The sequence below is a fragment of the Tiliqua scincoides genome, chromosome 1, assembly GCF_035046505.1.
Source record: "Tiliqua scincoides isolate rTilSci1 chromosome 1, rTilSci1.hap2, whole genome shotgun sequence".
Taxonomy (NCBI): domain Eukaryota; kingdom Metazoa; phylum Chordata; class Lepidosauria; order Squamata; family Scincidae; genus Tiliqua; species Tiliqua scincoides.
The window spans coordinates 157,170,971-157,196,521 of NC_089821.1; the positions used below are offsets into that span (position 1 = coordinate 157,170,971).

Here is a 25,551-nt window from a genome sequence, read left to right on the forward strand (position 1 = left end):
GTGTCTGTTGACTGGGTATTTTTTTAAGGCGAGAGGAAATCTGCAATAACCCAAAAGGGGGGAGCAACAAAAGCATGATATGCATGTCTCTTAATATAATACTTGACCTTAACAGTCAGTTTTCCTTTATTTTTATTATTTTTTTAATTGTGGGCGGCTGAGGGCACAATTCTAATCAGATCTACTCAGAATTAAGATGTATTTTGTTCAATGGGGCTTACTCTCAGGAAAGTGTGATTAGGTTTGCAGCCTGAGTTGGCTGGCAAGGTTAAAAATATAGATGCAATAAAATATAAATGCTGTAAAACCACCAATACTGAAAATTTAAAAATTCACAAAATCACCATTGCCCACACAGTTTAAAAAGATCTCTAGCACAGAAAAAAAACAATTAAAAGTAGAGGCAAAATCATAAAACACAACCCAGCACATAAAATAGCAGCACACACAATAGAGCAGCAGTAACAAACATAAACAGAAAAATTGTAACAAAGTAGCAAACAAGCAACAATAAGACAGTAGTAAAAGTACATCCAACTCCCCACCCACATAAAAAATTGCTAACCTAAACAAAAATGTTTGTAATCTCCACCAGAACAACACAAGGGAAGGAAGTTCCACAACTGCAGTGCCACTGCACTGAAGACCCTACTTCTTACCACTGTCCCCCTGAACTCTGTGGGGAGAGCATGTGTAAAAGGGCCCCCTCCAAATATCTCGGGGGACAGAGTATATGAGAGAAGACAGTCGCTCAGGTGCCCTGGTCTTAAACCACAAAGAGCAACACTAGTACCTTGAATTGGGATGAAAACAAATTGGCAAGTCAATTCAGCCACCCAAGCAGCAACCCAACAGTGTCGAACAGCTATGCCCCTGTCACCAGGCACAAAAACGCAGCTGTTATGCACCTGAATTCTGTTTCTTAAAATATTTTCCTGAAGAATATAATAATGTAGTGCATTGTTAAAGTTTCATTTCTTGTGTTGCTAATAAGATCCTTTTACTGCCATTCTTTCCCTTCTTTGTGAAACTAGGATTTTGGCTGCTCTTTTCTCATCCCTTATTTTCCAGCCTCCTTCACTCTTGGTGTCTCTGTTAACACATCTATATTTGAAATTCATTGCATCTTAACTAGTGCGTGACCTTCTTTAATGTCACTGGTGGGAGCAGATGGATCAAACCGCATGTGTTATTCTCCAAGAGTGATGTATAAAAAGAAAGTGCAAAGCTAAAATTCAGTATCCAACAGATTTGGAAGAGAATAGATTTGCAAGAATAAAATATTCAAAAGAGTTTAGTAGTAAATTTTTTTCTAGAATGAGATGTATATCTTCAGAATTTTTATTGTCTCAGATACCTTTTTAGATTAGAATCCTTGTTCCTTCTATCCTAGCAACAGCTGTGATTCTGTGAGATGGGTCAGTAATCTTCCCAATTTATAGATGGGAAATATCAAATGAAAGGTAGCAACTTTTCTGGAGCTGAGCAACCCAAGTCTCCATGTTTAAGTTTGCTAAGCCACACTGGCTCTCTAAATATTAATACAGCTTAGGGGTCAATCCTATTATTGCCCTGTGCTGCTGGAACTCGTATTCCAGCAGTGCAGGGTGCTTTCTGGTGGTGTGAAAGTTTGGCTGCTGTGGTGTGCTGCGAGACAACTGCTGCAAGTGGGCAGCAGCATGGCATATGAAGTAGCAGCTTCCAAAGCCTCCATTGGTGCTGGTAAGTTGGCAGTAGAGGTGTGTCAGTGGTGGGGAGGTGAGTCATTTGTGGGGAGCAGGAGGGCAGGGGGCGTTTTGGAGCAGAATGGAGGACAACTGGAGGTGGAAAGGGAGGGGGTGGATCCTGGCAGCAGCAACTTGCGCAGAATCTTACTTTCTTTCCCAAGCTGCCCTTCCTCTTTTCTCAGATCAGCAAAATGGCTAGCATGGGTCCAAGGAGACCCATAGGCAATGGAGCAGCCTCCCCGGGGAGGGGGGGATAAGTAAAAAATTTTTATTACTTCTTCCGGGCTGTCCTGTTCTCTCCACTGCTCTTTCAGTGCAGCTGCGTTGACACCAATGGTGAGGAATAGCATTGGGTAGTAAGTTTGACTTAGTTTGGAAAGCAACTCTAAACCAGATTTTAATTTCTGATTTAAAGTTAAAAATCATTAGTATTAATCTTGATGTAGGCATAATGCCACTGTGATTAATGCTAAGCTGGAAAAGGAGGACGCTAAGCTGAAAAGGGGAGGATGTGTATGGAATGGATGGGTGGAGAGCACACTGGCCCACAGAACACTTTAATTAACCCAGCCTTTAACCTTATCATGTTTCATGTCTGTATATACATCATTTTATATGGTAAGTAATTTAAACTGCAGGTTTTTCTAAAATGTGCTACCTAATGTTCTAAATTTAAAATTGACAGGTTTCACTCTTAACGTAGACCACTTGAAGGCACTGGAGAATCTTTAAACAGGTAAGATCTCACTTGCTGTTACTGGTCCTAAGGGGGGGAAAATCATTCTCTTTAATTTGTTATTGTTAGTATGGTCTTGTTTTACTTAGATTCACAAGTTTTGACTTGGCTTACAGGCAAAACAAATTATAGTATCATCACCCACTCCTTCCTCCCATGAGTCCTGTACAGAGGACTCGGATGATGATGGGTATTTGACTCTCTTTTCTTTCCTCAAACTTTCCATGGAGGAAAGAGAAGTTGTTTTGTTTCCTTTCTCTTGGATTTTGCATAAGAAACTGGCAATAGCAACAAGACCCTGCTGGAATTTCTTCAAAAGCCAAACTGCAAGAGACGAAACTGCCTCACTTTTTTTCTTTCCCATTCTCCACATTTCAGTCGGGAAATGAATGCCAGAACTAGAATCTAGTTCTAGAAATTAGTTCTAGAATCTTCTTGCCTTACTTCTAGCCAGTTTCACTAATTTTGTTATGACCATCTCAGTAGCGAATGCTGACAGCATCAGATTGAAATCATATGGAAATTTGCCTTCCTCTTTTGAAGGCCTACAGTTTTGAGATGTGAGAAAAATATGTATAGAGAAGTCATCCTTTGTATCATCCGCATCATAGTCTGTTGATTTGCTACCTACAAATTAGGGTGGAAGAACCCTACCATAAGAAAGGTGGTTGACTTTCCATGACGGTCAGCCCAGTTGTACCCCCCACCAGCTACTAGCAGGCAGCCCTGCCATTGGAGAGTGCCCTGCATGCTATGGTGGCAGGCCAATCAGATAGCCAGCAGGAGGTAAGTAAAAATATGTTTGGTTATCTCCCTGTAGGTCTCCTGATCCCCATTGGGTCTCCTTGGACCCACACCAGCTATTTTGCTGGGGGAAAGGATGTCTGATTTGGCATGTGTGACTGCTGCCAAGATCCCCCTCCATCCTTCAAACTACCCCCAGTTCGGTCTACTCCCTCCCCTGAACTGCCCACAAACAACTTCCTTTGCCAATTTACCTGGACCACTAGCATGTGCGTGGAATCTCCTGCCATTCCCACTGGAGGCTTGCTCCATCACATATGACAGTGGTGCGCCATTGTGCTGTCACTGGGTCACTTACTTTAGTGGACTGTGAGATCCGCTGTCATCAGTGGTTCATAGGATTAGACTGTGAGAAACATAAAATCCTGAGAAGATTTTTAAAAAAGACAACCTATGCAAATAGTGAATCATACAATAAATTGGGAGCACCAAGTTTAAAAAAAAATTATTCAGTTGGATGCCTCAAAGAAAGATCAACCTAGATCTTGTTTCTAAGGGGCAAAGTGCATAATAGGTAAAAAGCATAATTGTGTTTTTCCTTTTGTTTTTAAAATAGCTGTGGTGGTGGAGGATATTGCAGTATGAGGGGTGGGTACTGCTACAACTTGATACAGCAGTATGAGGAAGGCTTAACTCTTTCCCCTTGCACCATTGTCCTAACAACTCTTCCACCCACCTCCCAAGTTGTTGCTATTTGTCCCGAGAGGGAAGCTGTAGTCAGCGCCAGTTCCCTTGCAGGAGCAAAGAGTAGCTTTGCAGGATTGGGAGCGATCTTAGCTGGCACTGTGGTACAGATCTAAAGGTTCAAACTTCCCTTCCCCATGCCATGATGCTCAACTGAATTGTTTCTCTCCACCAGCCACCAAGCAACATGATACTTTTCTGTCCTTTGCTCTGTAACTTGGGGCTATGACCTCTGATTTTGTGATACACACAGTTCCCTCTCTCTGGAAATCATTTTTTGAAAAGGTATTCTGTAACCTTTTATTTATTGGTTTATTGGTTTATTTATTGGTTTATTGGTTTCCGCAGAGCATTGACTTAGACCAGTCAGTTCTGTCCCTAGTGCAGAGTTAAAATTCTGAAAAGATTTCCATTGGTTGCCCCCCAACCACCTCTCTAGTTTATCTCTGGGACAGGAACATTGATTGTATTCATCTAAACATAGCCTTTTTTTCTCCTGTTCTTTGAATCTGTGTAGGTTCTCCAAAGGAAGGCTAAGTAGTTTGTCTGAAACTACTTATCAAGGAGTAAAATGACAGGTACGTTATTATCCTGGTTGTCACAGCCTTGGGAAAAGTTTGGAGAATGACATTTTATGATTGCTTTCCACTCCCACTTAAACTCAACTGAGGAGCTTAAAAAAATTGTGATCTTTCACAGTTGTGTGCTTGATTGATCCTTTGCGTCATTTTTATTGATTCAGATTCATGTGTCCCAAAGGAAAAAGACTCAAGTGGAAGACACTGATCTTCTGATCACAGGGAGGCAGGGGGCTTTCATTGGCAGCTCTGAATATCTTTAATAACTCCAAAGCATTCAGGATCTTTTTTATGTCATCTTTTTCATAGTCATGTTCTTTCAATATATTTGTTTCAATCAAAATAAAATTTGTCTGTGAACAAATTTCATACTTCTTAAAGGGCACTTGTGAGTGAAGTTAAAAAGAAGTGCATCTCAGAAGTACAGTAGGCCTGTTTCCTATGCATCTTACATTCCAGAGTCAGTGCGTAAAACTGAAATAATGTATACTTAAAATTACGTTGAAAATCCCTTACATCTGTAAAATACTTGCTGTCTCTTTAAAAACTACAAGAGGCAGACAGGAACAGACCAATTGAAGGAACAGCAGCCTCATTCTCTAATCTCAGGATCACTCTGTGGCATGCATTTAATAAGTGGAATGGTAGGTAGAATTACCTGCACTATCTAAACTCTTTTTTTTTGCCAAGTGCTTGCAGTTGAATTTGCATAAGTAAAGTGTGCATAACATGGGAGCCAACTGTTTTTGCCGTCTTTGCACTTGTGATTCAACTGAGGATTCATCCTTTTACTTAGTTGCAATGGATGCTGTATATAGGTGAGGCATCTTTATCTGTGAGTTTGTCTCACCGCGAGTTCCGAACCCCTGAATCGCCCTACTGAAGACCTCCGAGACCTGACTGGAATCTCGTTCCAGTTGTGTCTGGGAGGTTTTCTGAACTTTGGAGGGACCACGTGCTTTCTCGTGCAGCTTCTCCGAGGCTCAGAATGCCGCCCAGAGCCTTTTTTCAGTGACTTCTGGTTTTCACCAAAAAGAACCACTGATTCTTCACACAAAGAACCACTGATTCAAGGCTAATCTGTTTTTAAACAGGAGAATATATTTACAAAATAACAAGGTATTAAAGTACTTTAATCATTGTCTTGCTTTTGCTAAATTTTTCACCAAAAACCGGAGGTTGCCAGAAAAAGGCTCCTGGCAGCTTTCTGAGCCTTTCTGAGGCTCCAGTCGCTTGGGAGCTCCAACGAGCTCTGAAAATTGCGGATTTAATTATTCATGGTTTTCTGTATTTGCGGGAGGTCTGGGAACGGAATCCCCGTGGATAAAAAGGCATCCCCAGAAAGTGCATGTCTAATTTTGTTATACAGGACCTAGGATAGGTATGTAGTAGGTTAACATAAGCACAAACAATACTGAAACAATACATTCTACTCATTAGTAGAATGAGTAGGGGGAGAGGAATTATGGGGCGTTCAGATTGTTTGGGAACGTAACTGAGGTATTGTGAAGTGAGATGATTCAAAGTCCTGATTTCTCCAGGTATAAGTATCTTTAGTAAGAAAACCTTGTGTCTGGGAGTAAATATGACTTCCTTTCCACTTATGGGAATGTCTTGTAGTGTCATAAATGTGGTGGATGTTGAGAAGATCTGTAGAGGCTAAAAGACACCCAGGAGAGAGTCCAACATGTGAACCTGAAGAAAAGTTGTGTAAGGAAGGACTTTGTGTATAAACCTGAGTTCTCTATGAGACAGTTACTGACTACTCTATTCCATTGTTACAGATTATTGAACGTGATTCAGAAGAAATACATTTCCAGGTAAGACATTGCTCAGCTTCTCTCATTCTCTCTTAGGCAACATACCAATGAGGTTGTTAGGTGTGTCTTGTGAATCTGACACTATGTATTACTTGTATATAAATGCACCTGCTCCCATTCCTTAGCTTTCTGGGGCTCTGATGACTTGTGTACCTCCGCAAAGGAGGCTTCCTCTTAGCTATGTGTCATTGCAGCTGTTAGTGCGCTAGAGAATGGGGATGATCCTGCTTTGGTCTTGCAAGTGTATTGGAGCTTGGAGTACACACAAAGAACCACTGATTTAAGGCTAATCTGTTTTTAAACAGAAGTCTGCATTTACAAAATAACAAAGTGTTCAGTGTTCTTAAAGTAGTTTAATCATTATCTTGCTTTTGCTAAATTTCTTGGTAGAGAAAAAAATAATGTTGGGGCAAAGCACCCAAACTTAAACTTTCACAGTTAGTACAGACACATTAGTTTCAAGCTTCTGAAACATTCTCAGCCACTGAGAATGGGACGAGTAGAACTAATCAAAGGCCAATTGGGAAGTGAAATAGGCAGTAGGTTGATGTGATTAGGCCATGGGGAAACTGCTTGCTTCTTTCGTTTTCGAAATGAAATTTCGTTTCTTGGTGACATGAGTGATTTGCAAAGCATCAGCACAGAACTGCTTTCAGGGAGTGCTTGTGGAATGCCATGGCTTGGACTGTTGGAAGACAGGCCCCAAATGAGAAACCACATGGCTTAGGGAAATTTTAGGATTTAATGGAAAGAATTGAGTGCTTTGTGTGTGCTGCATCTACTGACTTGCAAAGGAAGCTCAGGGAGGCAATACAAGGATAGGGAAAAGAAAGAGCAAAGTTTCTTCCCTTCCACCCACCTCCCTTAATTTATCACAGACTCCTCTTTTCCTGCTGCCAGAACAACCCACTGCTTGTCATTTATTGTTTTGCTTAACTGGTTGCTCTGGCTGCTGCTGCTGCTGCTAAGAATCCCAGGAAGCTTGGCCATGAACATGTTTCCTAGAGAGACTCAGTCGTGGAGAAATGTAGGGTGGTGGGAATGCAGAGTATCTCCTTTCTGTCTCTGCCCAGTCCTCAGTCTCCAGGGTCTCCATTTAGCATCTTTGGATTTGGATAAATATTCAGGGAAACAGTGGAGGATATGGACTATGTAAAGCCAAGGTGTACTAGGAAATGCAGAGAATGGGGGTTGGAGGTTCATCTGGATCCACAACTGCTCCTGGATTCCCAGGTGGTGGCTGTGGCCAGGGAGGCCTTTGCCCAGTTTCGGCTGGTTGCTCCAGCTGCAGCTGAACTTGGATAGTGCTGACCTAGCCACAGTGATCCATGCCACTGTGACACTGAGGTTAGACTATTGTAACTTGCTGTATATGGGGCTGTCCTTGAAGACGGTTTGGAAACTGCAGCTAGTGCAGAATGCGGCAGCCCATGTGATCACTGGAGGTAGGCGGCTTGATTCGGTCGGGCTGCCTATTTGTTTCCAGGCCTAATTTAAGGTGCTGGTTTCGACCTTTAAAGCTTTATACAACTTGGGGCTAGGATATTTGAGAGACTGCCTACTTCTATATAATCTGGCATGTCCCCTCAGGTCATCAGAGAAGGCCCTCTTACAAGTGCCATAGCCTAGGAGGTGTGAGAGGCAGCAGCAAGAAATAGGGCCTTCTCAGTAGTGGCACCTATCCTATAAAACTGCCTCTCCTTGATTTATGTTCTCCTTTAGTGACTTTCTGGCAGGGCCTGAAGGCTTTTTAGACTAGCCTTCTGAGTTCTTGGCCTTTTAAATGTGGACATCTGAATAGCTTTTACAGGTTGGATATTTTATATGGTGTTTTACTGCTGCCCTTGCATTTTTATCGTATTTATGTTTTTATTGAAATCTGATTATAGAATGTTTTATTAACATTGTAGTTTTTAAATTGTGTTTTTATTTTTTGTACTTCTTGTAAGCTGCCTTGGGTCCTCTTAGGGGGAGAGAGGCAGGGTAAAAATATGATAGATAGGATGATATGGGTTTTTTTAGCGTTCACCTTCAAAACACTCTCAATTTGACTGTGAGGAAACCCCTGTTGGCAGATCTCTGAGGCATTATGTATAAGTGCTGTGGAAAGAACTGCTGCTGGGTTTCTCAGCACTAAACCTTCTTAAGTGCTCAACAGAGGAATGTGCCACTAGCAGCAGGTTTCCACTACGACCTGCTCAAAAGATTGTGTCCCAATTAATACATGCTACTGGAGAAGGCTTGGTGGTGTTCAACACCAGACAACTAGAAACTAATTGTAGTTTTGGTGTAGGGTTTGAGGTTGAAGCACCCTGCTTATGTTTAAGAAACACTCTCCAACTTTGTTATCTTGGTAACATACAAAACGAAAAGCAAAAATAATTTTAAAAACCATTAAGGCTGCAATCCTATATACCCTTTCCTGGGAGTAGGTCCTATTGAATATAATGAGACTTCTGAGTAGGCATGCATAGGATTGTGCCCTACAGGAGGTAAATATAGCATAAAACCAAATGTGAAAGCAACAGCCCATCAACAAAAGGCTTAAAACAATCTGCAGCTCTGCTGTACCCAAAAAATTATTTTTAAAGTGGCAACATGTTAGGTGAATGCTGAAAGAAATCCAAGTAGGGGACACTGGAACCTTCTTGGTAAAGAAATTCAAAGGGTGAAGGTGCCACAACTGGGAGACTCCTGCTGTGTATCTTTCCTTACCAGAAATAATGGAATACAAAGTGGGGATGAATTGACGATCTTGCTGTCTGGTCTCAGACTTACCAGGGTCTGGAGAGGCTGCCATGGCTTGCACAGTCATTCTTGGTGCCTTCCCTGAGCTTTCCCAAGCTGGGAAAGTCAGGGTAAGTTGGGATAGGCCTGCCCTGGCGCCTCTCGCTGGAGACCCCACCCAAAGCAGCAGCTGGCCCTGCACTGGTGGGAGGCAGGATGAAAAAAATACCTGTCCCAATAGAGAGATGACCAGTGAGCCCCTTCCGGGGGGGGGAGAGCCTGGTCCAGACTCTCCCCCCCCCACCAGTGACTGGTCCAGATGCAGGGGAGATGGGGAGGAGAGGAGTTCCCAGGGATCATAAAACACTGACACAGGTTTGTGACAAGGAAGCTAGGTGAGAAACTGAGGAAAGTGTTATTGCATGTGGCTGCCCTTCCCAGGGAAGCTAACTCTTCAGAAAGTGCAACTGAGGATGAGTCTGGATGTGTTAACCCCCTCCCTGCCAGTGACTCTGAGACCTTGGTGTGGCCTCACAGTCCATTACAGCACACCCCTCCTGTAAGAAAAAGAGAAGTCTCCATTCCCTAGCATCCTTTAGTGTGGACTACTGACCACTTGCTTCTAGTCTTTGACCCTGCTGTGGGGGGGGGGATACACATATAGTACAGGGAGGTATGTACTGGTTTATTTCGAACACGTTATGTAGCCTTTTGCACAAGGCTGTGTTGAAGATCTTCCATTAATTCAAATAACCAGAATCTGTTGAAAAATCAAACTCTGTTTCTTTCCTGACTAAACCTGCCAGTCCTTCCTGAATGCTCCTACACATGCATACAACAAACCCACTGTCTCATGTTTCCAGGACTAAACTTCATCTGCTTAAAGGAAGGATATGTAACTGGAATGTGGGCATAAGAGTTCAAAGGTACTGTTAGGCACTCCCCCCCCACCTTCCTGAACCATGAGAAATTCCAGAGGCAGTGCTACTAAGTTTTGTAACCTAAAGAGCACAGGAGATTAATGGTGCCTTTGTAAAATCTGATTTATTATCCTCTGTACTGCAAAGTGCTTCATTGTCACCTTTGAAGAGTGCAGCACTCTTTTCAAAGCTTCCAAACTCCTGTTCCTCTTAAGTATTTGTCTCAGAGCCAGGCCCCCCTCCCCACCCTGTAGAGGTGAATTGTCCTTATAGGGAAATACCCATAACCATTAAGGAAACATCAAGTTTTCGTAATTTGGCATGTCGATTTCCCATTTCTAACTGGAGTCATTTCAAGCACAGTCCTAGTGATAGATCCATTCACAGTGATCAGATGCAAGCCCATAACTGTGTGACCATAGCGAAGTCGAGTTACCCTTATTTTAGAAAGCCATCGATTCCTTTCACAACAATAGGCCAGTCTCCTACAGTATTATGTCTCTTATTTCTAAACTGCACACATCCACAGAGCAGAATGGATGCCTGTCATATGTCAGAGCTCCAAAATGTCCTTGTGTTTTGTATTTTGAAATGGCAATAGTAGCTTGAGCATCTCTGGAGCAATGAGTATCACTTTGAAATGCTTTGCCATTGACTAAGGGAAAGGACTGTGGCTCTGTGAGAGAGCGCGTGCTAAGCCTGTGGAAAGTCTGAGCATGAATGTCTGGGATTTCCAGTTCATGTAGAGCTGGAAAAGACTCTTGTCTAAAATCTTAGAGAGCCCCCCCCCCCATTTAGTGTAGAGCCATATGGACCAATGGTCTGATTTGGTATAAGGGAGCTTTGTAACTTCATATTATTATTATTATTATTATTATTAACAGTATTTATATACTGCTTTTCAACTAAAAGTTGAAACATGTCATGTGAAAAGTTCATATAAAATGTCATGTTTACATGGAAGCATTTTGTTAATAGTAGTGAAGGACTAGCCAGAAAAAAAAAATTGCATATGATCCATTGGAAGAAACAGATGAGCCAAATATCAGTCTGTTTTTCCTGTGTAGTAGGAATAAATCTGGCAGCTTATTGTCATAGGACATGTTGCCAGAAATGGATTTGGAGCCACACCCAGGCAAAGTTACAAAACAGGATACCAATCCATAGAGTGTGACATGCATCTGTAAATATTGTAGACCTGATGCTAACTAGTGGGGAACGGAGAACTCCACATAATTCAGCTTGGCATTAGCCAAAATGTTCACCATGGTATTTATCAAAAATGCTGTCTTTCTACTATGTAGCATATTTATTTTGCAAATAACATGCATCATATAGAATTCAGTAATTTAGGACATGGAATAAACTACTTTTTGCTTTTGTGAACATATCCAAATAAGCAACCTTTGCAATTTTGCTGTTTGCTCAATTTACTCAAATTGCTCAAAAAAACAGTATATCTGTTTTTTTAATTAATTGAACATCTTTCAATGTTCAGTTTATCTGTTTTTTAGCCATATGGCCTAATCCTAACCTCCCCCCCTTGCCCATGCAGTGGCGCCAAAATGGCAACAGCTGCATCCTGTGGTGGAGTTCTCCTTGTTCCTTTATCTGGGGGTAAGCCTCCATGGCACAGAGGATATTGCTTTAACTTGTGCTAGCTAAATAGCTGGTTCCGATCTGCTTGGACTCATGCCCCAGGAACAGGCCCAGGAAAGGGACAAAGATTTGGAGACTGCCACACCCACCCCCTCCCTGCCCTGTTTGCCCCGTTCCACCTTCCACTATCCCTCCTGCCTCTTCCGCTGACTTATCTGCTTTGGCAGGAGGCACAATGAGGTGGGTGGGAAGGTGTTGGCCTTCCTGCTGGTGCTCCCAGCAGCATACTGAGTAGCGTGTTGTTGGTGCGCCTGTGAAGGATGCAGACTGACATTGTGCAGTAAGTAAGTAAGTTGATGTAAGACAGTTCAGGATACAAATTTAAATGTAGCTCATTTAAGAATTATTCATCTTGATTTACAGGGATAGGAAGCAGAAAATCCTGTGTGATGATCTTGATTTCTCACATTGAACAATGACAGATATGCAGGGGGGAAAGATGGAGTTGATGGATGGCACTGGGTACAAATGTGTGAGTTTGTTGTAGGGATTGTAAACTAAAATGGGGCGACAAAGGGGAGGGGATATGGAAGGAAAATAACTACTTAAACAAGCATAAAACCTTTTGCTAGAAAGCATGAGTAGGAGGTAATTGACCATGAAAAGCAGATAAAAATGTGCAGAATAAACTTAAGCATCATTTGAAAATAATGTAAGGAAAGGCAGTAATAAGGCAGGGAATGAAAGTACTTCAGTGGGCTTCACATATTTGTTAACTGGAAAATTAAAATGTTGGCAGCAAGGGACAAGACTTAAATTTAACTTTAACTGCACTGCCTTCAAGTTTTGTTAAAGGCCTGAATTAATATTATTTGGCTATATCATATTTTGTAGATGTTGGCTTTTATAGTCAAATCCAAATGCTTAAGATACTACTATTGGTTTTTTAATCAGCTGGGCTGATTTGCAACTTATAAGAGGAACTTATCATACGTAAAGCCTGCTAAGCCTGAATTTGTGTTTCGAAAACAAATGTTAAGCCCATGTAAGTAGATGGCTTATGCAGAGGAACTGTGGCTAGGAGAAGCATTCTATACCTCCACGTTTTTGTGTGTCATGTCACCTGAAGCTAATGGACAGAGTCCAGTGTGGCCGCTTTCCAAGCACAGGCGAAGGACTCTCTCATTATTGGCAGTGGCAGTGTTTGAAAGCATACTTGCTTTTGTGGGGCATTATCTATCATAGAAGACAATGGGAGACCTGTGGCTCTGTATCATGGCGTCATAGCTCTTAATTCACAGCTACAGATTGACCCAAATTGTTCTAAGTTGAAAAGCTTTGTTTAAAAATCTTACTGATTTTTTTTTTTAAGACTGAGTAAAACATGAGAGTTAGAGAAGTGTTGCATTTGTTTGCAAACACACATTTGAAAAATGTTAGCAGTGGCTTATATTCAGCCTTCTGCTTTCATGATGATTATATTTCTGAGGCTAGGTTTAAAATTAAGCTTTCTTCTTTTAAAAAGACCCTGAATCTTCTGTTGTTGCTTTTGCTGCTTTTCTCCCTACCAGCATTGGCCGAATTCTGCAGGATGATTTTGAGTGTACCTAATCTGAATGTACCTAGTCCTGCTGGTATTTCAAATGGCAGTAGTGTTCAGATTAAACAATGCAATATGTAAGATTGATCAAGTAAGAATATCTATTTAGCTGGAGAAATGTATCTGCAATGCGATTTTTCTTTCTTTCTTTGCTGTTTTTCACTTTGATAGGCTAATATTGCCACTTAGTGGATTACTCCTCTAACTGCACTCCCTTCTAAAATATATATTGATGACCCATAAATTGGCTTTGTTTTTAGGTGGCATAGGTTGGCAATGACCATTAAGTTTCTTAAATCAAAACTGTGTGTTTATGTGTGTGGGAGAGTTTTCTCTGTATAGTTATCCCCCATTAGTTTACTGGAGCTTAATCCATTCTATGAAAACTACTTTTAGGCAAAAACTCATACAATAAAGTTTTTCCTATAGGATCCCATGTTGTAATTTCTGATTAGTTCCTGGCCCCAAAAATTAATCTCCCAAATCTGAAAATTGACCCAAACACAGCACAGAACAATACCTAATTAGAGACTAGTGTCTCTGATGTCAGGTGCCCAGGCTGAACAGAAGGCTTCTTGTGTTGTAATTGGCAGTCATGCTCCTAGCTGAGAACATGTTTACTTTTGTAAGGGAAGTAGCACAACTATGGTGGGACAAAATGGTAAGCAGTGCAGACTCTCAAACGTGAAAGTAAGCAGCCCCTCTCACTTGCCTTGGGAGCTGTTCAAGCATCAACAGCAACATGCAAGAGTTGCTGCCTGAGTGGCTCTGAGGGAGGGGCTGCTTTCACAGTTTGGGAGCCTGCACTACTTACCATTTTGCACCGCTCTAGCTGTGTTACTGTTCGAGGGGCAGGTGCTGCTGAGGGCATTGGTTACACCCTGAGGCCAGAGTTCCTCCTGCTGCCACTATCCACACCCTCTTTCCTCCCCCTCTGTGGCATGCTTGTGTTGACAAACATGGAGAGCAGCCAGGCAGATGGACCACTCAAAAGAGAGGGGAGCTGAAGGGGGAGGCCAGACGGCACAAGTGAGAGAGGGTGCTCACACCACGACACAGTAGCAATCCAGGCAAGGCTCCTCCCCCATCAGTTTCTTACCCTCCTTCTGCCACTGCAGTGAGAGCACAGCCTGGTTCCTCTTTCCTCACACACTGTGCTGCACTCGAGTTTGCAGGCATGGTCACGTGGGCAGGCAGATGGACCACGCTAAGAAGGGAGGGGTTTGGAGAAGGAGGGACTGGCTGCACAAGGAAGGGAGTGTGTTTGCATACACCGTGAGGCAATGGCAATGCAGGCAAACACTAGAACTGGGTAAATTGCCCATGCTTCTTGATCATAACTGCCCCTTTTCCTCTTGTATCAATCCAATGTCAGTTCTGGCTGCGCTTTACAAGCTGAAATTTTGTATAAGTGAAAAAGTGCTCGTATATTGAATTTAAAAGTATGAATGTCTACACCTTCATATAGCAAAATCTTGTAATATGATTGTTCATCTAATGAGGGATAACTATTATCAAGCACATGTGCCTAAACAATATGTCCACTTGTGGCAAAATGGCACAAAATCTATAAATGTGATATTGAAGGAATCAAAACACTAAATAAACAGAGAGTGCAGAGCCAAAGAGACCACAATTGAGTAATTATCGGTATAATCATTGATTGAATTTTTGACCAATGTTTTGTTAACATTTTTATATAAATAAAATATTCAGTCATATCAATGTCGCATAAAGTGATGTGTACTCCTCTCTCACTGCTACCTGAGATTCTAAGAATAAACTCAGAATATAACATATTCCTATACGAGAAGTGGGGGGAAGACCAGTTGGAAGACACAGCGGTGACTACAATGAAAAACATCATTCTTGAACACCACTTTCATACAATTAGCTGTGGCCCCAACTCTTCTGTTCATTTTTATGTTTCTGACAGGGAAGACAGTTGGGAGAATTATACCTTGAGAAGCAAATGTGTTTGTCCAGATGCTAAGATGGAGGTATATGCGTTGGAAAGTCATGGATGTACAATGTTTCTCCAGTCACCAATTGTCCCCCACAACCCTTCTGACCTCATTTCTGAGGCCAGAAATAAGCCTGGCTGGTGGGGAGAATGTCTGGATAGAGGGACTGTGTGGGATGAAGGTGAAACACCCCTGCCTGACTGATTCTCCTGTGGAAATGTCCACCACCACTGTGCTTCCATTAATTGGCAAACTCATGTCTGGGAAATTCTAGCATAATATGAAGACAGTATGCCTTTCTCTCTTTTTTTGTATCTTATCCGTTTCTGAAAACAGCCCTTATAGTGAACATCTGGATTAACGAATTCAATTATTACATTAATTTCAAAGGGAAAAATTTTAACTTGTTCCAAAGCCATTCCAAGTTCACCCCAAAAATCACCCTAAATGCCTAATAGCATAAGGAAAAAGTTGACACAGTAAAACAGAATAAAGGCGCAATCCTAACCAGCTTTCCAGCAGTGAGGTAAAGGCCATGCAGCTTCAAGGTAAGGGAACAAACATACCCTTACCTTGAGGAGACTTCCGTGACTGTCACCCAACTGCAGGATGCTGCACGTGTCCCATTGGTACAGCTATGTCAGTGCTGAAAAGTTGATTAGGATTTGGGCCTAAGAGCCCAATTCTACCCTTTCCTCCCCCACCAATCCAGTGGCACCAAAAAGGCTACCATTGCAACCTGCAGGCAGGAGCAGTCGCGGAGCACTGCTCTGGGTAAGGCAACTTTTGTTTGTGGGGGGGGGGTCTACTTGGACCTGCACCAGCTGTTTTACTGGCACAAGTCTGCATTGACTTGGGATGATGGATTGGGCCTGGGAAGGGGACTAGGGTCCATTGGCGCCAAACCCACTCTTTGTGGACCCGATCCGTTTGTTCCCATCACCTTGCCTTGCCTCCCTTCTCCTGCCCCTTCACTAAGTGTGCTGCCTTGCCCCAGTTCTGCCTCCTCCCACTCTGTCCCAGCTTCCCTGCCACCTTACTTCATTCAGTTGGTTTTCTTCACTGCTGTTGCACATGCCGGAAGGCTCTGGCCATCCTGCTGGCGCTCCAGCAGCACAAGAGTCTGCGTGTTGCTGGAAGTGTTTTTAAGACTGATGTAAGGCAGGTGGAACGCTGGTTCCATCAGTGCAACAGTCCATAGGATTGGGCTGTAGATAGCATAAGCAGTCTACAATCTCATGATGCATAGACACTGTAGACATATTATTGTAGATTGTAGGCATATATGTTATGTGCGTGTCTGAGACTGCTACCTTCTTTTTCTCAGTTTACCTTCCTCTTGACAAGCATATGCATTCCATTAAAATACGATTTATTCCCCAGCATCCTCAGTGAGAGAAGTAAACTGCCACAGCTTTGTGACAGAAGGGCAGCCTCCACTGTGACTTGAAGTTGGTTAATGAAGGCTTGCTTGCTTAGTTCCCAAGAGGTTGTTATTTCCGACCTTGGGTGACCAAGCATGTGGCTATTTCACAAGCTAGTCCTTTGTCCTTAGATTGCAGATTCTTGCATAAGATGCAAATATCTAATAACGAAGGTAGAGGTAGCAGAGGTAGCAGGTAGAGGTACCTTGCCTCCTTCCACCAATAAAAGCTGGTGCAGATCACACTAGTGCTATTCAGTTTGGATTTTTGAAGTATTCTGAGCTCTTCTCAAGACTGGCTTTGGTCACAAAGCCCTGTATTCTTCCCTCCAGATGTGTTACCTCAGGATCAACCAATGGCTTTCTTCTTGAGAATGACATCTATACAATAAATGTGTACATTTCAGAAATGTCTTTGGGTTTTATTGGATCTCTGAAGCAAGAACATTCCAGAGCTGATGAGCAACCTAAGAATCGCTTGCTATTCAGCTATTATCATATGGAGAGCATAGTGAAGGTCCCCTTTCTGCCTCTGTGAAGAGATTTTGTTGGAACATGTGGATGAAATCAAATATGTGAGGGTTATGAAACTTTCATTTTCTCAGCCCAACACTTGGGGCTTAATCTTATCAAACTCTCCAGTGCCAGTGCAGCCCCAAGGTAAGGGACCAAGTGTTCCCTTACCTTGAGGAAGCCTACATGACTGCCTCCTCACTGCAGGATGCAGTGCACACCCCACTGGCATAGCTGCATCTCCACTGGAAAGCTGGATAGGATTGGGCCCTTAATGTCATATGGAATGCAAGCTGATGTATGAATATGCAGAGACCTGAATGTGATAGCTTTTACAGTATTTTTTTCATCTTACTAATTATGCAAAATCCTATAGATAGAAGCTCCTTTTTAAATTTCAGGATACTTTTAATAGTAGCTTATTACGGGGTATGTGTGTCCTTAAACCCAATGCTGGCATTCAAATCCTAATATCTGCAAGATTATATCTACCTTAGCTGTCATTGTACTGTCCCAACAACACCAGCATGGTCTTCAGTGTGCTTGGTATAACTGTTGGGGCTTGGCTTCCTAAGCCTGCTTGCTCAGTGCAGAGTGGGAAGGCTTATTCCTTTGCTAACGGTGCTTAGGATTGCAGTTTATGAGGATATGGATGTTTTAACACTGTTCTCTGCCATGTTGCTGATCTGGTTTGAGCCTCCTGTGTGCACTACCTGCAATCGTTGCAAAAAATAGCCATAGGGAGGGGGCCAATCCAGAATGGACACAATTGGGGATATGGTATAGCTTCCTAACCCCCTGCCATTCTCCTGGTTTGCAGAGGTGGGGGGGGGGGCAAGATGATGATCACTCAGTTAAAAACATGTCTGCCAACCTTAGTAATAGGTTTAATTTCATTTGTGGCATGCCTTGAAAGGCTTCGGATGCATATCAGTTCTGTACTTTAATGTAAAGGGACACAATATATGTATAGTTGTAGATCATGGAGGTCAGCTTCCCTTAATTAGTCTAATCTGAGGATATTTTAAGATGTACTAATTAAGCCCACTTCCTGTTTTCTTCTTAATTACTATCTCCTGAAGATAATTTATATGGAATTTAGTTTAACATTGTATTTTCATTGTTAGTTTTGTTAAACCTTAAGCTACGTAAGTAAGATTTTGTAATCTTAAACTTTGTAGTTGCTAGCGCTAGACCAGTAGTGTAGAATGCTCGATTAAGTAATAATACTTGGGGGGGGGGGAAGCAGTTATTTGTCTTTTGATTTCTGTATCCAGCAGCAGAGGACGCTATATAATCAGCAAAATTTATCTTGAGCTTGTTACCCTTTTCTCCCCCCCTTCCTCCTTCTTTGAAGCCATGTTGAATGAGCAAATGTCTATAGACTGGTCTGTGAGTTTTAAATGTCTCCTTCACAGGAAATCCACCGTGTAGCTCTGCAGGGTTGTCCAAACAACTGCACAATGTCCACTTCTATGCATATGTTTAACTTTGCTCCCATCACTGAACAATGTCTGTTTTCTTTGTATAATAGATCTCTTTAGTCACGTGCAACTAGTATTATGAATGAGGCAAATGATATTTGCCATAAAGGGGTGTGTGTTTATGATTAATCATTGTGCGGATTTGTCATGGCTTAAAACTAGCGGTCTTGGAACAAACTTGATCTTGAATATAAAAGTGGAACATTGTGTAAACTTAATTGTCTTAACAAGACATTACTGTATGAATTTTATTGCTAAATTGAGCATGGTTTTTAGTTGCTTATTGTTAAATACACTTCTTTTAAAAAAACACACACATACATACACGCCACTATTTACATTTTACAGTTCTCAGCTTGCAAAGCATGTTCACTTGGAAAGGAGAGCCTTTTTTAATCAGCTGCTGAACTTATTTTTTTACTGCCAGACGAGTCATTATTTTGCCTTTTCTAGGCAATAGGTCCTTGTTATAAGGCACAATAAGAATTTTTGCCCTATAAATGGAACAGAACTGGCTGATCTTAAGCCATTCTCCAGTTAAACCTGATTGATGTGTTGCCCAAGAATTTCTACTGCCACAGCATAAGACAGAGGTGATACTTTTTGCTCATTAATATGTGTGCAGCTGTTACGTGATCTGTTCACGATTAATAATAATAAATGCACTTGGGTCGGACAGCTCTTTTACGCTTCTTGTAGGCATCCATTCATTTTCGCTGATGTGACTGCAAATGGCTGAAATAGTACCGGGAATTAATACAAGAGATTAGAAGAAGAATCCACTGACTAAGGGATTTTCACAGACAGGTGGAAAAGTAGAATTGCCTTACCTTGATACCTGTTTGATTTTACAGTTTTCTGAATACAGACAATTACAAGGAGGACATGCATAGAACCAGAGGTCGTAAGGCTCAGGTTCATAATTAAGAAGTGAAAGCTAATGATCTATTCCTCTTGAGGTTTCTTTTAATTCCTGTGGTATAACTGAAGACCTTTGGACTGATTCACAGGTGTTGGCAGCAGCATGGAAACTGTTTTAAGTGGTTGCATTACACTTCCGGGCCTGTTGACAGTCGTGTGGAAAGTAATTCCTTTGTGTGTACATTGGTAAAAAGCAGCATGGATTGACCCATGAGCTAGCGTGTCAAACTCTTTTCATAAAGCAAACCGAAAAGCATTTATGGCACCTGCTGAGGGCTGGAAGTGACATAGTTAAGCAGCAAGTGATGTCATTAAGCATATGATGGCCAGAAATAAAGCTGGAGTAATGCTGACATGAGAAGAAGCTAGAGTGGGTCTTCTCCCATGTGAGCATAGGCTTCAGGCATTTTGTATGCATCTCAATCTTTAGTAGGGATAATGACAGAAGGAGCACAAAGTGTGAGGAACAACTCAAACTTATCCAGAGCCCAAAGTTGTAGGGTTGTAAAGGAAGATGGAGCTAGCCTGAACACTGGGCCTAGCGGTTAATGACTAGCACTCCAACTGCTTCACCTTCTTTGGGTAAACTGAAATTGGATCGGGGAAAAGTAGTCTTCCCTTCCACCACCCAAAGCTAGAAAGCCCAGATAGGAGGAGGTTGACTTGGGAAAGTGCCCCTTCCCGTAGTTAGCAAAGAACCTCAAGATTCAGAGTCCCTTTAAAACTAACCAGTAGCAGAGTGTGGAATCTTGTAGGCAAGGCCACCCACTTCCTCCTGAGTGAACTGTGCAACAAGTGCATTACAAAAGTAGAAGTTTATTAATTTGCTGAAAATCCAAAACAGGAAGAAAAAATGAAGAGGATAAGCACCAGGCACTGATTTATTATCAAAAGGGCAGAGAACGGGGGGGGGGGGGGATGGCAAGCAAGTTAAGAAGCAAGCTGCAAATAAAACAAAGGTATAGTAATGCTGTTCCAGTGTATTTGTCCTGGCAGCTGGACTTTAAGCAAGGCGAGTGGGTGAGCTCCCCTATGAAGCACCAGATGTGTCTAGTGTTGATGGGTGCACATGGGCAAAGTGTTGTATGTGTCCATTTGTCCGTATCCCTGCTTTATATGACTTGTGGGCTTTAACCCTGCTTTACCTGTGGACCCTGTGGAATTGGTTACTGGAGGAAGCAGGTTTCTGAATTGCCTGCTCTGGAAATCAAATGGACTTCATGGTGCAATGAACTGGCCCAAATTCCTGTGCTTCATACACCAGTCAGTTGGGGAAGAAGGAGATGCTTGACAATAAATAGCAACATAGCTACAGCATTTGGATGAATGAATAGTTTTGTCAGGATGCTAAGGCATCATAGAAGTCTATGTTTTGTGGATCTTTTGTCTGAAACCTACTTCTGTGATGTAAATCAGGGATGTGAATTATGTAGGTGTGCCAGAAGTATCTTCAGATATCCAAAGTTGTTGCCTTGCTTCAGAGAAAGCCTTGGCAGGTTGCAGCTTGTAGGGGAAAAAAGCAAGATAATGTTAATATTGACATATTCGTGTTTTTTCCTCAAATTCAAATGCTCCCATTTTGATGGTTATGGAGAGATGCTGGGAGCCAAAAGTCCCTTCTGATACTTATGATTCCCTGTACTTTTTTAGAAGTCTGGTGACTTGTGACTGTTTCATACAGTTCACCCCTGCTGAGTGCGCTTGTATGATACACATTTGTTTTATTCACCTTTGCATTTTTGGTGATCTCACACTCACCCCCATGAATGTGTGTTTGGTTCTGTGTTGCCAGCACCCTTCACCCCCCCCCCTTACCGAATGCACCAACTCTGTGCAAAACATGTTTTCAAATACTGTTGGAGCGGACAGGTGTGTGGGGCAGATTTGGCCCTCTGACTCCCTGTACAGCATCATGAGCCGTTTCATTCCTAATGAGGAAAGGATGCTGGACACAAATAAGTTGCTGTTTCTTTTAATGTAAGCTTTGTTTGAAGTGTGAATTAGGCCCTTCAGCTCAGATTCACAGGGTTTGGTAGAGGATACTACTTAGTGCAAACTGTGCAGCCACAGGTATCCGAATATATGGGGCTGTGACAGCGGTTCCCAAACTGAGGAAGCTGTGGCACCCTCAGAACCTAAAAGTGAGTGGTGGTGATACAAAAAGCATCATGGTATGACATCACCGGCCACTTGCTTCCAGGTTTGGAGGTTGTTAAAGCTTCCAAACAGTAGTAAGAAGCTCGGAGTGGATGGGAGGGCTTTTTGTAGTGCATGGCTTTCACACCCCACAGATTTGCTGGCCATGCTGAGCCTCCTACCACTGCTTAGAGGCTCGCTACATGGTCTCTGTGCTGGTGAGTGGGCAACCTACAACACCTCAGCAAGTGCCGTGTGACACCCCACAGAATCGTGTCATGCTTTGGCAACTGTTGGTCTATGAGAATCTGTTTGCTCTAATAGCACCCTGAGATTAACCAGGATGGTTTGTAGCTTTAGAAGTAAAATATACTTTTGGTTTGTAATTTGATTTCACTCTTATACTGAGGTAAGTTTTTTTTTAAATAGTTTTGTGAGCATGTAGTCCCTGATTGCGTTACAATCTAAGATTTATTGTCTTTCAAAATGGAATTTTTTAGCATGATCCTTGTATTTCTGAGTTTCAAGAATTTTGTTCTGTGAAATATACTGTGTGGCAGTGAAATGGCATTGACGCAATCATGTGTAAAGTTACTGAATTAAGTTTAATGGTATTAAATTTATTTTATCCTAGTTGCATCGTTGTTACAAATTTTTAAAAGTAAATGTAATTCTCCTCCTTTTTTCCCCTTATGACTAGGTTATGGTTTCTTAAACTTATGTTGGTCTTGCATGTTTTAATACATTGTATGCAAAATGTTACTAATTGAAAGGGTTTGACATACCTGTCTTTCAGGAAAAGTATATGCAATATAACTACTGCTGAGTCCTGCAGGTTTTAAAGTTGTGTTTTTTGTTTTTTTTTTGTTTTTAATTTTTTACTATTCTGGACCATTGAAACTCAGTGTGGTTACACTGAAAGTGATAAATCAGTTTTGGAAGGATCTTCACTGCCCAAAGGCACAACTGATTTCACCAGTGGTTGACCTAGCTTTGTATCATTTCCAGTACAGCTTTTTAGGCAATAAAGAGCTCTGTTATAAATATAGAGAAAGCAATTAATTAGGAGACAACCCCTATAGATCTGTGGTTCTCAAACTGGTGGGTTGTGACCCACCAGTTCGTGTAATGCTTCCCCCATCCCTTTAAAGGGTGGGGGGAGGGGGAGGTAGTGACGCGATCCTGGGAATCCCCCTGCTAAAGGGGGGAGGGGGTGCTTTTACTTACTGTGTGCTAGGGCAAGCAGCAGGAGGTGCAGGGAGCATCACGCAGCCCTCCGCAGGGCTCCCCGAGGCTTAGAATCTTCAGAAATAGTAAGCACAAGCCACTTATGGTTTGCGAACACAACCAGGAGGTGGCTTGCGCTTTTTATTTCTGTAGATGCCAAACCTTGGGGAGCCCTGCGGAGGGCTGCTCAGGACTCCCTGCACCTCCTGCTGCTTGCCCTAACACACAGTAAGTAAAAGAAGCCCCCTTGCCCCCCTCTTAGCATGAGACCACCCCTATAGATCCTGGGGATCATGTCACTGCTCTAATTCCTCCCCCCACAAAGACTTTGGGAGTAAAGCTCCCAAAAAGTTTGAGAACCACTGCTATAGATAATGTTATGGTGGACCTTCTTGCAAATGAATGACAGACATGTACCATCGAGCCCTTCTTGTTCATTCTTCTTAGAACTTGAAATTCTTTCATTACTGAAGCTTGGGTATTCAGGAGGCTATATGTAAATTAATTTCCAGTTAAACCAGCCAAACAAATAACTTACTAGCCCAGATATATTTTTACTTGCTGGCTGCCCACATATGCCAGTGTAAACAGCCCTCTCCTATCTTCTGCCAGCCCATAGCTTGCAGCACCACCACCACTGAAGCACATCCTGCATTCTGTGTTGGGATCGGTAGTGGTGGTGATCAGATAGCCCAAGGGAGGCAAGTAAAAATCTTTTTTACTTACCTCCCTGTAGGCTGCCTGGCTGCCAATAAGTCTCTTCAGACCTATACCAGCTGTTTAACTGCTGTAAGTTTGGGCAGAGTCAAGGGGTATTGGACTTAGAAAAAAGGGTAGGATCTTGGTGTGTACACTGCCATTGAGATTCTCCTCCCCACTCCAGTCCACCCCAGAACCGCCTCTGCCACTACCTTACCTGCTCTGATGAGGGCTGGGTAAGCTGATGGTGTACAGGCAGGGCTTCCTGCCATTTGTCTTGCTGGCCTTGTCCCATGCACTGTTGGAGCAACTTTGATTATGCTGGCCCAGGTCTTATGGCAGCAAATTGTGAGATCCACTGCTGTAACCTCCAGACAGGATTGGGGCCCAAGTCATTGGGACATACAAATAGCATGGAAGGGAAATAGGGGGACTCAGTAAACTCTCAGACTTGTAGCGCCCAAACCTATCCTTCCAAACTGCTTGCACTGCATCCTATGTTTGTATTGCGGCGGGGGTAGTCCCCGAGGTCTCCTCTGGGCAGTGGAGCATTTGTTCCCTTACCTGGGGGTAAGATACTGGTGCTGAAATGAGTCTACTTGGACATGCACCAGCAAAATTGCTGGCACACATGGACCCAGGCTGGGGGATTGAGTTCGGGAAGGGGATTTGGATTTGGTGGCTACAACTGCTACTGAACCTGTGCCCTTCCTGGACCTGTTCTACCCTCTCCCCTGTCCCATTATGCCTTCCTGCTGCCCTACCTCTTTGTTCCACTGCCATGTGCAGGGCTGCTCCGGCCTCACCACTGGCATTCTGGAAACATGCAGAACCTCACTTTTTTGGAAGGCCATTTGTGATGGCTGAAAAGTGTGCCCTGCTGCCAGAATACAATCTCTGGGGAGGGGGGGGGGAGTAAGTGTGTGTCATAAGAAAAATAATTAATACTGGTGTGTACAGTACTGGCAATAATGCCTGTTGTACTACTTTCAGCACCTATAAAATTTATCAGTCTCCAGCCTCAGTAATGACTGTAATTTCTGCATGTCTTCTTCCATATTCGGAAATAATGGAAGTTGGCCACTAATTGCTCTTTGAACTACAGGTCCAACCTTGTTATGCACGAATTTGACTCAATACAAATGGCCACTGCAAATGAGAGAGAATGTGCTGATCCCTGGAGAAGGGGGAAAATGCATCCCTTAAAGTTTAAAATCACAGTTTAAAAAACTGCTTCTCTTACTGTTGTAGAGAAGAGAGTCATGCAAGCGATCTTTCCATTCTTCAGCTGAGCCAGGCAAAGGAAGAGGATCCTTTGCATTTCTAATTGCTAACTGCCTCTCTACAACAGTAAGAAAAGCCGTTTTTAAACCACAGTTGTAAAGGGATGCACTTTTTGTTTTTTTAAACTGCTTTTACTTAACACATTTTATGGTATAAGCAGGGAGTCCCAGAATCAAACCCCTGCGGGTATCAAGGCAAGACTTTATTCCATTAGGAGGAATAGCAGGGCAAGAAACCTGGAAATGGGTCTTTAAATCTATTTTTCCACTGTTTTTTAATGCATAGATTTTTTTTGGTCCACTAGGGGTTCCAGAACGGAACCCCAGTGGGTAAAGAAGGATGACCTGTATTTCTAATGCCACTGATTTTGGCACAGATTGAGAAAATTAAATAGATTTTATAGTTTCTATTTGAATGTGATTTAGCAGTGTATGTCAAGCCCTTCCTTTTTCAACATCCTAATTTTCATATATAACTCTTTATAATTTTGTTGCATTCACTAGGTTTGCTGGTATGGGTAATCTTCTTAAAGTCCTTACCAGGGAAATTGAAAACTACCCACATTTTTTCCTGGATTTTGAAAGTAAGTTCAAAAATTGGAACCTCATTTTCCCTGACTTGGGAGCTGGTTAGAAGGAATGTTTAAGCCTGATAAACATGTTGAAGCAGTACAAAATGATCTGATTCAATGCTTCAAGATTTGTT

General features: G+C 42.4%; 1 protein-coding gene across 4 annotated transcripts in view; it reads left to right on the top strand.

The window, feature by feature from the left end:
• The window catches only part of CYRIA (CYFIP related Rac1 interactor A), a 69,543-nt gene that overhangs the window by 19,061 nt on the left and 24,931 nt on the right, over positions 1-25,551 (top strand). For 2 of the 4 annotated variants that reach the window (XM_066611876.1, XM_066611900.1), the window contains exons 2-4: positions 2,413-2,463; positions 4,469-4,529; positions 6,314-6,349. Coding sequence is in view for 1 of the 4 variants with exons in the window: in XM_066611893.1 (XP_066467990.1) it covers positions 25,360-25,429 (70 nt within the window). In the remaining 3 variants the exon portion in view is untranslated. Of the gene's footprint in view, positions 1-2,412; positions 2,464-4,468; positions 4,530-6,313; positions 6,350-25,347; positions 25,430-25,551 lie in introns of those variants that run through there. The other 2 variants (XM_066611893.1, XM_066611886.1) reach the window with 2 other exon arrangements.